Below are 17,284 nucleotides of genomic sequence, written 5' to 3'. Positions count from 1 at the left end.
ACAAAAAGGCACTATTATCGTGGTGTTCGAACGCAGACTTCTACTACACATACTGACAACCAAAGCCAAACATTCAAAAAGAATAACGATGTATTGACTTGTTTCATGAAGCACTACTAAGTCATGCCCAGAGAGAGAGAGAGATTGTGGCGTTTTGCAACGCAGTTAAATTAAAATACATCGAGAGAAAGTGTGTTTGTGTGTGAGCGAGATACTGTATGTCTGTCTCGGGGGAAATTATGAAATTTAAGGGCATTGCCACAGATAGAGCAACTGAGACATAACATCTCGGCGTGTGTTTGCTTGTCCTTGAGGCTCCTGCCGTTGTGTCTGGACTCTGGAGAGACCCTGTCTCGGTGTGGCGACGGTGCTGGCGGCTGCAGTCGGGCAGCACTGGCTGTACTGGGCTGAATCCAGTTCCCCCTCTATAGCTGTGTGATGGAGCCGGGAGCGCTGGAGCCATGGCAGGAAATATAATTAAAAATATCTGGCTGGGGGCGGGTCGCCGGAGCACTTGCATTTACAGCTTTGCGTTTCCTCCCTGGGAGAAACGCGTCCCGTGTGGTTGCAGCGAGAGAAAATGCCTCACGGGTTCCTGAAGGACAAACAGGGGAAGGAAGGACATCGTGGCAGCTATCGAAGGGCGACACAACTTCACTGCCTCTACCTCCTCACGGCACTTCGCCATTTTATAAAAACCTGCTGCGGTCTGTGATCGCCTCCTCCCGTTTCACCTTTTAATGCTATGAGCAAGAAAAGTTGATTGGGCTGAGTGGGTGGCACTGCTGGCCCTCCCTGTGTCTTTCACAATCGTTGAGGGGGGGGGGGGGGGGGAGTTATTATCGTCGTGCGCTGTATTTCTATAACAAACCCCGGCTCTGGCGTCGCTGCTGCAGCTGGCCCCCTCCCGGAGCGCTGTGGGCTGATTTCACATGTTCTCTCACCTTGACGTTGGCTGTATTGCGATATTTTTTGCCACCTCCACCCCACTTTCACTCCCTATGATTTTTATGCCCCGCCCATGCCCAAGGAACCAAATTGTGCCCGCAGACGCCGGTCAGGTGCTGCGGGAACACGATGTCCTCGCGGCAGACCTCTTCTGCGCCACCTGCCCCGCCCGCACGACGCATGCACATCACCCAACCGAGAGGGGGCTTCGGGAGGAGGAAGATGCGTAGTGTACGCATCCCACCCCCTCCGAGGGTGTACTCGCCTTCAGAAAGGAGGGCAGTAACACCACCCCGCGCGGGGAGGCGGGGGCCGTGACCTTTTTACCTTCAACGCATGAGGAGAGGGGAAAAACAGAAGGATGCAGCTGGGAAGTGAAGAGTGGGAGGCGAGGGATCCCGGTATTGATGACACGGGGACTTGGGGAGGGAGGAAGCAGGCAGCCAGGCAGACGCAGTCACCTTGGACGTGCTGCTGCTCAGACTTCACCACCTGCAGTCGCACCTGCTGCCACTGAGGACCAGACAGCTGAGTGCTCATGCGTGCAGCAAAAACACCAGCAGAACGGCTAGGAGGCATGAAGTAGCGAAACATAATGATGCACGTTATAAAACACGCCACACGGAGCCGTGATGGTGACAGAGTACACAGGGCGTTCTCATCAGGAAGCCCGTCGGGGCTGCGCGATGAATCCGCCCATAACGCAATCTCTCCTAAGTCAAGCTTCAGTGAAAGTGTAAATTATAACCAGAGGGCAGGAGAAGGGACTGTACACCCTCTCCGGACAATGTTTGTGTCCACTTTGGAGGCAGTGTGTGCTGTCATGCTTGAAAGGGAGGGACGCTGTATCTTTCCAGTGCACGTGACAGGTTGTGTGTGCCCGTTTCTCTGACAGGGGGTTGGTTGGGGCTTGCAGGGAGGAAGAAGGGAAGGCAGTCGGTGTGTGTGGAGTTGCAGAGACGAGGGAGGCGGGAGAAGCAGCTACCGCAGACTTGAGTCACCATCAGCAGCGGCGGCCGCCTTTGGCTTTACCGGCATCTGCGGCCCGCCCCCTGGCACCGCCCCCCAGCCTCGCTCATTGGAGTAGCGCCTACCGGTGGGCGGGGCCCGGCGCCGGCACGGCTAGGATAAAGGCTGAAGGGGGTCGGCTGCGGGGATCTCGCCGGTTCCTACTTCGCTCTCTGTGCTGCTGCTGTGCCAGTAAGCGCCCCCTGTGTGCCCCCTACATCCCCACGAGAGCCGGCCTGACCCTCCCCTCCCCCACATAGTACAGTGAAATAATAATAAAAAAAAAAGGGGCGTTACACGAGGGCCGGATATATCGCGCGCCTAGGCACAGCAGCATCAGCAGGGAACCCGGGACCCGCCGCACAAGGACACCAACATGGCCAAGGGGAAGTCAAAAGAGGGCGATGGCGACTGGAAGAAATTCGTGTGGAATTCGGAAAAAAAAGAGTTTCTGGGCAGGACCGGGGGCAGCTGGTGTAAGTATCTGCTACGCTTTGGGTCCGAGTGGAAAGTGGTGAAACGCCCGGAAGTGTTTTTTGTTGTTGTTGTTTGTTTTATAAATATAACCAAAAAGAAGTGGCAGTGTTCTAAAGACAGGGGAGGATGGACGGCTTCCAGGATCCGCGGATGCCGGGCGCCGCGCGGCGCGGAGGCTGCTGGCGCGCCGCAGTCCTGCTGCTTGGCCTCTGGAATTGTTTTTTTTTTCTCAGAGCAGTAGTTTTTGCCCGGCTGGAGGACTGCCGGCCGCAGTGAAGGTCACGGCGAAGGACACGGATACAGTAGCCTCCGATCCACGCACACCCTCTGCGCTCCATCGGCCCCCCCTGGCCCCGTTTCCACTGCCCGGGTCACTGGAGCCCGGCTCTTACATTAAGAATACCCGGGCTCACAGTCTCCATCCGCAGTAGCCTTCTGGAATTCATCAGAAAGCTGTTTTCCAACCTGGGATGGATGTATTTCCGAAAATAATGGGTTAAATAATGCATCAGAGCTCAAGGTTAGTCAAGGTGACAGCAGGCCCTCAAGGGTACGGAAGGCCTCGGGGCAGCGCGCTGCGGCAGCCACCACGGCGGCCTCCTGGAGGTGAACCCACACATAGTAGGCACCTTTTCTGGGGATGACAGCGGCTTGCAATGTAGATAATCCGATGCAGAGGCGCTGGGAGTGCTCAGTTCCTTCAAGGGCCGTAGCCTAGCAACTGACTGTAACTTGAGCGAGGACTCCCTGTGCCGCGGAGCAGGCATTTCATGCAAATCCGGGCCTCCTCCACCCCACCTTCAACCCGCACCGAGCCACCAATGACAGTTCAGAAGCACCTGACACCGAGTGGCTGAGAGATGTCAGAATGTTGCTTCCGACAGCACCACTGCCCAAGGCTTAGGATGCTGAAATCATCAATGTGGCTTCGGGCATCTAGCTCCTTGACGCGCACTCCCTGTGCAGATACAATCTGGGGGTGTTATTTAAAACTCCAGGGCACCTGTACAAACCCTCCATTTGAGGAGGGCGTACCGATACAGTAACACTCCTTGCCTCCATCTGCATAATGATTTATTGGAACCGCTGGTTGTCCTTGTGTGGAAAGCCTAGCCTTGTAGGCCGCAACACCCGATTCACCCTGTGATGGGGTCTGAGCGCGGAACCAGGCCTCTCGGTTTTAAGTCACAACAATCTAAGGGACACTGGAAATGAAGGTAGCGGGTCATAGGTGGTGGGCGACGACAGAAAAACCGGTTCACTTCGACGAGGAGTGGGGCGGACGTCGAACTAGGCCCCTCTGTACAGCAATTTTCCCTCTCGCAATAGTCTGGGTTGCTACGGCTACTGAAAGACCATTATGTTGTGAATGACTTTGGATAGCGCATACACTGAAAACTGATCTGCTTCTAGACGCGGCTGCCACCCTCTCTCCATATTGACCCCAACAGACAAGAATATGCCAGCTTTGGTATTGAAATCCAGGATGTGCGGTTCACTAGAGGTTTAATTTGATGTGATGTGCGTTGTACAGTGCATGTTGAATGGCACCATAGCGCTTCCTTTCATACATCGGTTTTCTTGGCTGTTTGAAGTTTCTGTAATTATCACTGAATGAATGGGAGTGGTGCCCCCAAATGGGTGTGATGTATGTCAGGGTCCATGCTTCCATAATTGGGAAAGTGTTGTTTTACTTTCCAGTGACTTGTTAGTTGATGTCTCCTGGCGGAGCGGGAACGTGCCCACCCTATCTGACCAGTTCTCCATCAAAAGGTCACCCTTGAAGTGTCATGCCAGGGCGCTTGATGCAAACACAGACCACGCTGTCCACATAGATTTACCTTTGCTGTGTACAGCCGAATCGGGGGAAATGGTTCTGGGTGTAGTATGATAAATTGTCAGCTGAAACATAAAATGGTGTTGATGGGCATTGCATTTGTGTTTTTATGTGTTGCTTAACTGTGTGGGTACAAAAGACACACACATGATGGACAGAATGCAGAGCAAATCAAACATTACCCCCCAGGTAATAGATTTGGGTTAAATCCATCGTTCTTTTGCTCACTACGTCACCCCAGTTTAGATCTGGCCATATGCAAATCAGTCTTGACCCTGTGCCCCATGGGAACTGTCTAGCCCGAACTGCCAAGCCAGGTCCTTCTTGGACCATAATCGCGCATCCTGGGACCGGTTTCGGGGTATCGCCCCTCATCAGCCAGGCTAGCTTAAATCCAGTGACACAGTGAGCCCTGGCCCCACCTCTGGGCATAACTGGCGCGCTTAGGGCAAGAAAGCAAAAGATACACAGATAATGAATGTTTGATTCATTCAGCATTCCACCCATCACCTGTTCTTTTTGTAATTGTATGGATAGGCAGAGCTCTTTGAGGCGGGGTAATTTGGTCTTGTCAGTCTAGAAACCAGAATACTTACGTTTTTTAATGTTTTAGCCATGTGTGTTGAATTTAAGATGCGAAGCCCTCTCACAGGACATAGCTCCCTCTTCGCACCAACTGCTTCTAAAACATGGAATACACTCCTTATCAGGAGACTATGCCCCCAGTTATAACTATCTGCAGAATTTTATGACTGAAAAATTGCCTGATGTATTAATGTTGTTCAACCGTGCAGCCAGCCGCCTGTCACTGCGCCCTGTGAGAGGCCTGGAGGTGCCGGCCGATTGTACCAAAGAGCACTTAGCTTCAAAGTGCTGCTGTTGTGAAAGTCAACTGCCCCATTTTACTTACTCAGATTTTCAGATATGCCCCAGCCTTGAGCATGAAAACATATCGGGCCTTATCTGTCTCGTGTCACAGTACAAGTGTAGTAATACAGGGAACCCTGCAGCTGAAGTCCACGTGACCCGGTGTCTTAGTCCGCATAGATAACGTACAGCTGCAGTTGTAAAGGAGACAGTGCCAGCTAGCATGGCCGTCTGTTCACCCATACTCTTCAGAAGGAAGCGTGTACTGTTGTTCATACCAGATATAATGTCTCCGAAATCCTCTTAAAGCCTCACGACTCTCCCTCTCTAAACGCACGACAGCTCGCAGTGCCTGAAGGAGGCCGTGACCTTGGGTGAACTAAGGTCACGTAATTGCAAGGCAGATCTCCGAGCCTTTTGCACACGCAGACATGCATTGCTTTATTTCGTGCATTGTGGTTGAAAGTCCTTATTTATGTCCACTTTCTACCTTCCCCTGACCATTTCGTATAGCGCCTCATACCCTCCACATCCACCATATTATTAACCCCTTAAGCACATTCCTTAATGGGAAAAATTCCACCATACGGTCATTTCTCGAGTAATGGCCTTTGAAGTGTGTGTGTGTATGTATGTATGTATGTATGTATGTATATATATCTATATATATATATATATATATATATATATCCTTAAATGATTGCTATGTAATCATGTTATAGCATACATATATTAATTACCATAGAATGTGTTTATTTCCAGGCTTTGCACAGATTAAACGCAGTGGTTTTTAGCCTGTGATCCTGGTTGTCCACCAAGATTACCCCGGGAGTCTGTGACTGCTTATACAATTAAATAATAGATTAATGCATTGTTGTGAAACAAAGAAGCAAAATTTAAAGTTGAACACTTTTTAAAACATGATGTAAGAAGGAATTAAAATTCGGAGGCTGGAAATTAGGTTAGAATCTCCAGCTTGATTCATGGGGCAGTGCAAAAACCTCAAACTGAATATGATGTGGACGAGGAATACCCTAAACTGAATTTAGAAAAGCTCCAACCTTCCCATTACAATTAATATTCCGTTTTTTTTATAATTGTTTATTTGTTTCAACATTGATGTATTTGGTTGAATGTTTGTTTTTTGTGTGTGTATTTTGCGGTTTTGTGTGTGTATTTTGCGGTTCATATCATCAAAAGCGCTTCGGCCGGTTCCAGTATTGACTCGGTGGGGGTCCTCGGTTTCCAGTTATGATTCTGTGGGAGTCCCTGGGTTCTAGCAATGATTAAGAGGGTCTCAAAGGAGGTCAAAAGTTACAGAAACACTGAAAAGATGAATGAACTCCAGGGGATACTCGAAGCTCCACTCTGGTTACCCAAATCCGTTTTGACTGGGTAAAATGTTTTGTGCAAACACTTGCCACATTGAATCAAAGCAATGACCAGTGTTCCAACCACGCCCCCTACACAACTTAGCATGCTACCCACGCAGCCAAGCGCATCAGTGACCCAAATAGGAGCAGTAAGCGCTATATAAATGCTGCTACACAATGCGCATTGTTTGCAATTGGCCTCCTCACTCATGACTTCGTATCCCTCCGAGGTCAGCAATCATGTGAGGTTCCTTCCGAGAGGCTGTGACACAGCGCTTCCGGCTGCGTGTGTTCTGAAGCCGGGTGCCACCCAACCCTATGCCCCCCCCCCCCCGCCAGTTCTGCGGGTGTCTCCGTATGCATGCGCACGTGTACTTCTTCTCCTGGCCGGAAGCTGCCGACTGCCCCCTTTTACACACTCCACGGAAGCCAGCGCCCGCCGGCGGGGCTGAAGTTCAGGCCAGGCTCGGAGCTGCGGAAGGCAGCAGATAACTGGCAACCTTTTGTTTGGCTGATTGCGACACCTCCTTCGCATCTCACGAGCTGGCTGTGGAAAAGTATTTTTCCAGCTCACGCTGACGTCACTGCCACTTGCTCGGTTACAAACATTAACCCCGTGTGTGCCGCTAACCGCCGGCTTGTTTGTCTATTGAAAGGTGACCTGTTAGCACCCGGCTTCGACTGCAGCACTATGTCAAATATTCATGCTGTGCCTGCAAAGTATGAACGCCGAGGCGCTCGACGAATCAGAATTGCGGATACATCGCGTGCTGTATTTATTGGCATTATTTCAGTTACCCAGTCTAAAGAGACGGGTAGGAAATTGTAGTCTTTCTTTGGCGCGCGCCGCAACCTGCCTTCAGTGGCACCTGTTGGTCAGCGTTTCTACAAGTAAAATACGCCACGTGCCCTGAAGCCCAGTTCAAAGCTTGTTATGGAAACACCAGTTCAGCCATTGTTGGCTTGTGCTGCAGAGGGCGGGGCAATTGTAACAAAGTTACCTCACGTAAATAAATACTTGATGCTGTGCTGCTTATTGGGCGGACGTAGGGTCGGACTGGCGTATAGGGCAAACGGACAGATCAGGTTCTGGGCTGTTTTTGGGCCTGTCTTATGGTCTGGTGGCTTCCCTGATATTATCACAAACATTGCCTGCGGCAAACACAAATGCATGAGTCGCCTATACCTTTCAGAACAGCTATACAACTTGTCCATACAAGTTTTAAACTGCTCTGATTCGCAAATGTGGGTAACCGTTTCAGCTAATGGGGACCACTTTTAATTTGGTGCCCTGGCCTATTTTCTGGCCCAGTCGAACCTTGGGCTTAACCGTAAACCGGAGCAGAGGGATTTAAAAACCTACAGTGACATACGATCTTAATGTATAAACATAGATCTAGGCATGTTATAATGGGTTTGATTAGACGGTCAAGTGTCCTAGTAGAGGCCTAGCAGAAAGGTGATGTACATGCCATACTGCTTTTTGGCAAATAGCCTATTGAATAGAACCAGTTCCTATAAGACATTCTGTGTATCTTTAGTTCCAAACGTATACTAAATGTGGCGGAAGCAATTCCTTAGGTGGAGTTTTCAGGTTTCTACGTCTCTTGGAGCAGTCTCTCAGACCCTTCGGTTGTGTCGGCTATGTTTAAAGACGAAGAGCAAGCTAGTAGTTTGGCCTACACACCAGATGTGCGCGGTATACTTTGAGCTCCCCTCTCTGTAAGGCTACCATGGCTCTGGAGCCATTTACTATTTCCACCAATGAGGTTTACCTGAAACTGCAGATCAAATGTTACGCTATACTTATTCATGAGGCTTACGTTCGACCACTGATATGGCCGTACATCGAGATTAAATGAGGAGTCCCTTGGCATTCCTTGCTGAGAAGCTAGCTCGTGGCTCTTTTTTCATGCTTTTCTGAAGAATGTTGGACCCCTGGCAGTGCCAATGTGTCATGGGATACAACTGTTATATCTGCAACCCGAGATGGCAGAGTTGATGGCTGTCCTGGAGTGGAACGCACTGGTGTGGATGTTGCAACTGAACACTGAGGTTGCCTTCTGGTGCATCAGGTGTAGACGCTGTAGTGGGCATATGAAAATATTTTAAATCCTACATTTTTTGCAGTTTTCTTTTTTTTTTTTACGTTTCAAATAAACCTAATGTGATATCTGGATTCATTCAGGAGTTGTAGTCCATTCTCTTCTTTACAGTTCTTGGATTTAGACATGAAAAATGCTTCCAGTGTTTTTCACACCAGACGTTTTCTGTACAAGTGCCAAGAAGGAGTTTTTGTTCATCAGATTTGCTCAAGGTCACAGGCAGGGACAGTGTCCTAGCAGGAATTTGCAATGGCACCATGCATTATCAGTCATTCGGCCTCGTCATGAGTTGGACTTGTTATGTGATATGTGGACTTGCCGCTCCTAAAAGCTTTTTCTTGTTTTTTTTTCAAGGTGACTCAAAGGGCAAGTTTGCAGAATGGCTTCCGCTCAGTAGCGGAGTCCTTAAGCGCGCATGCATGCCTTTGTGCCCATATATAAGAAAGGAGAAAATGCACTTTCTGCTGGAGACAGAGTGCAGACCTTGCATAATTGCACTCTGTACCCTTCACTTCCTGTAAATAAGTACCAAACCATGACCTGTGATACTGACTTGATAAATTGTGGGGCAGGACAGCAGCGTGATGAAGTGGAAAGCGATTACCTGGAGAATTATAGAAAGCAGATGAACACAGGTTGGGTTTTGATTACAGATTTGCAAGAAAAACTGATTAGATCAATTGTTAGATGGCTTCCAGAGCTAGTCAACTGGCTGGAAGCGGTTGTGATCAGGCATAGGGAGGCAGTGGCCGGTACACTAGCTGCACAGTAGGTGGGACCTAGCCCAGCTGTGTTTGAGTGCAGACGTGATGGAACAAGTGTAAAAATGACAAGGTAGCAGATGCGTGGAAAGTGGATTCTTGAAGCTCAGAATCAGTGGCTTGTAGCAAGCAGGGAAGAGAGGTTCAATAAGCGATGTCTGTGTCTGGGGACAGTACCAGGAACATACATTATCAAGAGGTGACCGGTGTATAGGCCAGGGCGAGTCACTGAATATTGTGCTCTAGTGAGATACTCACAGTATGATAAGACGGACACAGAAGTTGGGGGGGATAAGATTGTGCAGTTTGTATCCAGTCTCTATGTGAAATTATATAGGCGTGCTAATAATCCTTAAATTATTTTGTGACTTTGTTTAACACTGGGGCAAGTTTTCACACAGCTCTCGATTCCCCAGTGAAAGCTGTATCTAACTCCCTGCTTTCACTGAGTTACCTCCTACACTTTTCCAAACGCCACACCACCCTAAACACCACACCTTTACCACTCTCTGCCCCGAAAACTAATGGCATTGTTTAGGCTATGCACAATAGTGCCACTTGTTGTTTGTTCAGCGCTATTTTAAAAAAAAAAGTGCAACGCATAAAGTTACTGAAGTAGGCATGTATGGGATCCTTAGTAACTCCCAGGAAATAGTCCACTACATTTACTCTTAATTTTTAATGAACTCCAATCACATCTGTTTTAACCCCTAGCTAATGGCAGCATACTACACCACACTTTTGCAGTGCTAACATTATATGAAAGCCCCCCCCCCCCCATATGTTGCCTGTCAAGAGGCCCATCATCTCCACATAACACAGCTCAGCAACCTTTTGACAGAGGCTGCCCTTGCTGCCAGCCAGTGAGCATGGCTACCGTTTTATAGAAGTCGATGATGCGTCTGTGTAATGCACACGTATTTGCCAGTTTCAAGGAGCTGTTTCCTGTTAGATGTAAATCCTCTTCTTCTATCAGCGTAGTGAAGGTGATGAGACCCACCATCTCTTCTCGGAGATGGAGACGTGCATGTGTGTAAAGGTCAGAATTCAGGCAAGAGCATTTGGCGTGTGCTGGTACCTTCTGTTGGTGTAAGGAGGCCATATCCACTTAAGGAAACAACATACCAGAGCTGTTCGAATCTCTGAAATGGAATGTATCCAAATCCTCTTACAAAGCAGGTCATGGGGTAGAGGGAAACAGGTTTTTTTTGAACGTGGAAACTTGTTGTTAGAAATATGACTGTACTTACTCATCCAAGAGAAGATTCTAACACTATACAGGGGCTACACAGAGAATGGTTTAAAACTGTCTTTTATTGTGTGTATCTGAGCTCTGAAAAATCAATTGGCTACCTTTCATGCCTCCCACCCCCTTGTGAAATGTTAGCAACCTACACATACTGTCAAAAGTGAATTGTTTACCACTTTCTAATTCCAATCCGTAGGGCACTTTGTGACGTGTAAGGGTGCCATGGATCCTTTTTTTAAAAAAACGTTTTTTAAATGGTCTTTCTTTTTTCTATCCACAGTTAAGATCTTTCTGTTCTACATCATCTTCTATGGGTGCTTGGCGGGCATCTTTATTGGGACCATTCAAGTGATGCTGCTAACCATCAGTAAATTTGAGCCCAAGTATCAGGACCGCGTAGCTCCACCAGGTACCTGTGCTATACATTAAATGTAGATGTAAATTGATAGTTGATTTAGTTATGTAACCTATTGATGATACGGTGTCTTTGAATATGTGTTTCTCTGTGCTACAATATCGACCCCCCCCCCCCCCAAGAGACTGGTTTGTATGTGGCTAGGAGTGCTGGGGTGGTTTCTAGGCCGGGTAAAACCAAAATGGCACCCACATCCTCACCGTGATCCTTATGCATGTCTTTTAGGTTCTGATCTCTCAGTCTCTGTTTTTTTTCTGTTGGGGTAGAGTAAAGCCATATTTCACTTTGGTTCTGCTGATTTTCCAGATATGTCTTAGGCTCCTATATGCAAAGTCTTTATTATATACAATCTATGAGGCGATAAACAGTTTTCTTCGTATTGGTTTTATGTAGTGCACTGTAATAAATGTTTGTTTGTGCATTTATTGGAATAATACTGTAGTGTTAGGCCACATTTATTTCACTAGCATGGCATATATTCACAATATACATGTAAAAAAGGTAACCGGTGATTGGAGGTCTTTACTCCCACTCCCACCAAAAAACGGATTAATAAATAAAACCGAAATGAATAAATATATTAATGTATATCCTACTGTAGGGTACAGAATACTATATATCTATAGTATTTGTGAGTGTAAATATATCTTTACATTCTCCTCTGCTCCGTATCCACTTTTCCCATCTTTGCTTTTTTCCCCTTGCAGCCCTTTTCTTATTTTTCCTCCCTTCTGTCTATTTTTCCTCCTTTCTTGCCTTTTACACCATTCTCCTACCATCTCTTTACCCTCTTTTTGCGCTTACTCTCATTGTAGCCCCATTCCTCCTCTGTAACTCCTCCAATCTGTACCTTTTTTCACGTAGAATTCCCATTCACCCCAGATTGACTTATTTTCCCATTAACTTCACTTTCTTTCAATGTCTACTCAGTTTTGATTTTTTTTTTTCCCCCCCCCCACTACTTTCTTTCAGGCCCATCTTGACTCCTTTTCCTTCACATTGCCCTATCTCCTTCTTACCACCTTTCCTCCCTTTCCTCCTTTTGCTCCAGACTACACCTTTCATGTCCTCTCCTCCTCGTTGTTTCTCCCTCCCTTTTACTTCTCACACCACATATACTTTATCTCTGCAGCTCTTGCAGGTCTCATCGATGATCTGAAAGATGAAACGCTGGCCCTGTATGAAAAACCTAAAATAAACAGAATAAAGAGTCCATTTTTATGGGTATTTTTGCAGTGTAGGACCACTATTGTAGTTCCTTGGTTAAAGCGGCAAAAATTATTCATACAGTTCAAATCTGATCCACAGGCTGCATCAGTATGAGCAATAATCCAGGGAAGAGGCTGGTAAAATGTGTACTGAGGCACTACCTGTAGTTGCAAAGTGGCAAACTGATGGTGGTTCTATCCAGGATGATATGAGGGGGGCAACTTGCCTCTCCATTGATTTTGTAGGTGAATGTGGCAGGTGGTGATTTTATCAGTGAGTGTGCCCTAATGGCACTGTGCCCATGCCTGCCGTCAATGTTACATCACTGTAGTCATTGAGATTGTGAAAAATCCAGGAATCGCACAAAGACAAAATGTAGCAATAGAGCCACGCCCGTTCAGCAGGAGAGTGGTGAAGGTGTGGCATGTAGCCGATGGCACATTTTTGGGGAGCACACAAGTCGCTAATATATCACTAAAGTATGGTGTGGTAGAGCAGTCATTTACAAACAGCACATCGGAATGAGCACTAAATTGGCAAACACGTAGTTTTACTGGTAAAACTGTATCGTGCACAAACATAATGCATGGGATTCTAGTTTAAGCGAATATTTGATTAGCTCACCACCAAGTGTCTTTGTTTCGATCCTATTAAAATCTTTGTTTCTATCACACTTCAGAAATACAGGAAAAGTGTGCTACATTTTGAAATATTTGTACCGGATATTTACAGGTATTTACTGTTTGTATATTAGAAACAAATTGACACCCTGCAGTTTCCGTTCACACGACGGCCTGTACCCCAGAAATATTGTTGCATAGTTCACGCTGCAAAACTTCTGTTTGCAGTCAGAACACCAGCGTGCATGTTAAAAGAAGTAACTTGTCAGCAGACAGAGCCTGAGATTTCACCTGTCCTTGAAAGCACGGCAACTGTCAAGTAAACCTCAACATTTAAAGGCATATTTATTGCGCATCCACCTTCTGAACTCCAGCATTTTCTTTTTTGGGGTGCTGAAGCACCTCCATTTCCAGCGGCTAGGTGGCTTTGTGGACTTTTCAGACGCACTTGCACCCTCTGAGTTTCTGGTTGCGTCGCATGTCCTCCGCAAGGGCAGCATGGAAACCTCTTTGTAATGTTTGGGGAATGTCCTTCCGCGCGCCACTTTTAAATATTCTGCCTCCTACTGCGCCTCGGGCTCAACTGCCATGCAGTTTAAACACGCCATGGTTGTTATGACAACTGTCTTTGCTTACAGCCCCGTAAAACAAGCTGACAGCCATCTTTTCCTTAACGCTGGCAGTGTTGCTCCATTGTGTAATATTCGAGCTAGTGAAATACCCTTAATGGTTTTTCCCCTTTTGTGAACTCCCTTAAATTCTCGGAAGAATACGGCAATGATAATTTTTTTTTCTTGATCCTTTCTGACAGACTTTATTCCAATACACAAAACAAGTACGGCAGACTTTCTTTTTGTAGACGGGGCGCTGGAGACGCCACGTGGTCCCGTTTTCATAAAGGGTTGCTGCCCAGCATATAGCCTCGCACGTCATAAGGAAGACATTACACGATAATGCTTACATGTTCGCTTGGATGGATTTTTGAATCTACGACTTAACATATCCTGCGTCTTAAGGAATGCCAAAATGTAATTTTTTTTATTTATTCCAATTTCTCCCCCCCCCCCCCCCCCCCCCCACCCACACACAAAAAGACTTCACAGTACTACTGCTCTGCTCAGCCGACAGCATCACCGGTCTCTCAGGTTTCCCTGACAATGCATCTGTTGTTCTTTCTACCCCACTGTGGCAAACACGTCGGACCAGATTTATCAACATTTGTTGCTACGCTTCTTGCTGCGTCAAGATGAGGGGGTAGGAATGCACCATAATTACTAACATATGGCGCATTCCTGCTCTCGCTTTGCTGTGGCGCACTTGTGGCTGCCAACGCAGGAACCCATGATGCAAGGGTGCCTGCTTTGTAGAAAGGACTGATTTTCTGCAGGAAGGGACACCTTCCTGCACAAGAACAATCCTCAGAGGCATTTTCCCCTGCACACGTAGAAAGAGGAAATAACAAGGAGAAATAAACATATTTTGAAGCATTCCCAGGTTTACAAGTCATAGTAAATCTGAAAATGCGCCAAAACACAGGGTGGATGCATAATACCCATGCTTCAACAATGGAATGCCTTCCCAACGCAGAGTAACAAAAGGCGCTGCCTTGCGTTACTCCTGATTTACTATACCAAGCGGAGCCCCACAAGGTGGCTGGCTGTACATTGGTGAATTTGACCTAAGGGCTTGCATTGCCTTGTGTGACTTAAGGGCAACGGTCTTCTGAGTAATACTTTGAAGACCCACATGAACCACCTCTTTCACAACACTCTCACATGTTGGTTCTCTGTCAACCATTGTCCCTCCCATTCTGGGAGCCCATATGGCATCTTCATGCCCAGGTGCATGTTATCCGCCTCCCACCTGAAGCTTGGGTTCAGTAGCACTGACTTACCAGGTTGGATGTGGACAAGCGTCAACAATTGTTTTTTTCACTCGACACTTTTCTCTGCCTGACTCTATTAAAGGTGTCTATATAAGCAGTGCTTAATTTGTGCAGGTTGTGTACATTGGCACTCATTAATGGTGAATGGAACGTATTTTTCATCATTATAGTTTGGCCCAGAGCAAGAGACGTGGAAAGTAGGGATGAAAAAACTTGCAAAAAATTTGGCCCCTAGCACTTTTATGTAATTTTTTTAACAAATAAAGCACTGTGTATAAGCAAAGGCTTGAACAAAGAGTTTTGATGTAGAATAATGACTCATTACAGGTGGATGAGTACATTCGATCACCAAAATATTTGCAAATAAACATCAGTCGATTGTGTGTGTGGGGGGGGATATTAAGCAAGCTATTGCCCAGAGTTGCAGAGTGGGACTCCATGATTGGAATGGCACCGAGGCAAGAATTATCGGGTCCGTGGAATTTTTGAGCCCAAGACCCGCCGAGGCGGGGAATTGAACCCTGGTCCCGGGCTAGACCTCTGCATCAGGGTCTGCCGCTCTAATCACTGAGCCACACTTCTCCACTGGCAGTCTAGATGGCAGTCATGCCTGCCTTTAAGTCCCAGACCCTGGGCTGTAATTCGTCTTGGAGATGTGCAGCTCTTCCGAATGATTCAGCTCATGAATTGGTAAACATTCAGAGGCACTTGTGCAAATGTTGAACTACAGGTTGCATTAAATATTAGCATAGGCTTGTCTATACTGGTTGTGCCGGGGTCATATGTGTTCCCAGGTAAAAGTGCCAGACTTGGAGAGAGCGTCATAGGCCTACAGGGCAAAGCTGCCTGGCAGTAGCTGGATTGTTCAGTCACTCCCAGAGTTGATGGAGTGGAAAACGGTGGTAGATGCTTAGGGCTAAGGTGTAAACGGCGTTCTTCTGGTCTTGTTGGCCTTTTGCCCCAGTTTGGCATCTGCTTTAAAAGCGTTACAAATCCATCTGTGCCTGCCAGGGAGAAGTGAAGCAAATGTCTGGGGGGCATCATTACCTGAAATGGCTGGTGTAGTAGAAGCGGAACACTGAAATCCCGTAGTGAAACCTGCACTGAATAAAGTGAATACATGGACAATGACTGAGACCACACCAGTTTTGAATTAAGAAACTCGTGTTGCAGGTTTATTAGGCATGGTCATGGGTCAGCTTATGGGACAGCCGGCACCAAGAAGACCTAATCTTGCTGGCTTCCTTGATTATCCAATAATCTCTAGGAAAACATCACATATGTTGCTAACCTTTGGAATTCCCCATATGTCGTTTGGAAAAATGAACCCACCCACAGGGTGGAGCGTTATCAGGAAGTCCCAAGTTGCTCAGGCTTACAACTGCCCTGGGGAATAATGGAGTCCTGTCACTTTAATCCCGGGGCCCTGTTGTAAGGATTGCTGGGGGTGGTCGGTACTTAATTTGTGCTGGTGTTTGGTGGTGTTCAGCACCTGCACTTATTTCTGACAGTCCACCACATGGTGGGGCTGTCTGTCTATCTTTTAGAAGAGCGCATCAGCATATCTTTTAAAACGTCAATATACACTGCATGTGGCTGCAGAGGCATGGTGTACAAGCTGCAGTGGCCTCCCAAGAAACAACATGGACCGTGGCACTTATGTTCTTTTACACATTAAGCACTGGCTTGGGTATTGCATTGCAGCTCCTGGTGCAAGAGCTCCTGCTCTTTCTTGTGGTTGCATTTTTCAGCAAAGTCCTTTGAATCACCCTGTAACGCCACCTGCAGCACATGAAATACAACACTAAACATCACTACGTTAAGGGGAGAGGATGTGGCCTCACGGCTAGAGCGGTCAACCTTGAAGCTGGAAAACCAGTCTTGGCAGGGACTCTCAACATCCTGTGATTCTGGGCAAATCACTTAATCTTCCTGTGCCCAACAAAAATGATTGTGTCGATCTGTAACGCAACTGGCGCTCATGTAAAGCACTCTGATACCTTTGGGCAACGTTTGCGCTATAAAAAAAACTCTGAAAAAGCAAAAAAAAATTGAGTTATATCGATAATCACTAAATCTGTCCATAAGGAGTCTGTGGTAGGATGAGTTCCACAGGATAAATTAGTCAAAAAAGAGGCAATGGAGGGCTGAGGTATACGAAGGACCCTGCCCTCCCCAAAAGTGATCTAAAATGAGAGGCGGGCGGCTAGCCTCCATCCTCACCCGGATATCTGGATTTGGGCCAAAAAAAGATGTGTAGATCGGCATGGGAATGTAGCCCTAAGTTGTTGCCCACTAAATTGTTGCAACGCGGGCAGCCAAGTTTTCCGTGGTGGCTTGAGTAGTTTCTTAACAATAGTCTGAGCAGAGCTAACCCGCTTTCTTTTAAGGCGCTGTGCTTAGCTCTTCAGGTAAATTATCCTAATTTATGTGACATTGATGCACATGCCTGAATGCGTTTCCTATACATGCTTTCTTTTTCAGGCAGAGGGGGAATAGAGTAGACTGAGTCATGCTCAGTAAAAAGCAG

General features: G+C 47.0%; 1 protein-coding gene across 1 annotated transcript in view; it reads left to right on the top strand.

The window, feature by feature from the left end:
- Nucleotides 1-409: 409 nt before the first annotated feature.
- ATP1B1 (ATPase Na+/K+ transporting subunit beta 1) overlaps nucleotides 410-17,284 on the top strand; it is a 56,279-nt gene continuing 39,404 nt past the window's right edge. Inside the window, exons 1-2 of the mRNA XM_085622990.1 lie at nucleotides 410-2,432; nucleotides 10,906-11,034. Of these exons, the coding sequence (XP_085479116.1) occupies nucleotides 2,333-2,432; nucleotides 10,906-11,034 (229 nt within the window). The 5' untranslated portion in view covers nucleotides 410-2,332. The remainder of the gene's footprint in view (nucleotides 2,433-10,905; nucleotides 11,035-17,284) is intronic.

The sequence above is a fragment of the Triturus cristatus genome, chromosome 8, assembly GCF_964204655.1.
Source record: "Triturus cristatus chromosome 8, aTriCri1.1, whole genome shotgun sequence".
Classification (NCBI taxonomy): domain Eukaryota; kingdom Metazoa; phylum Chordata; class Amphibia; order Caudata; family Salamandridae; genus Triturus; species Triturus cristatus.
Note: the sequence above shows the minus strand (reverse complement) of the source record. Positions and strands in the feature narration are given on the sequence as shown.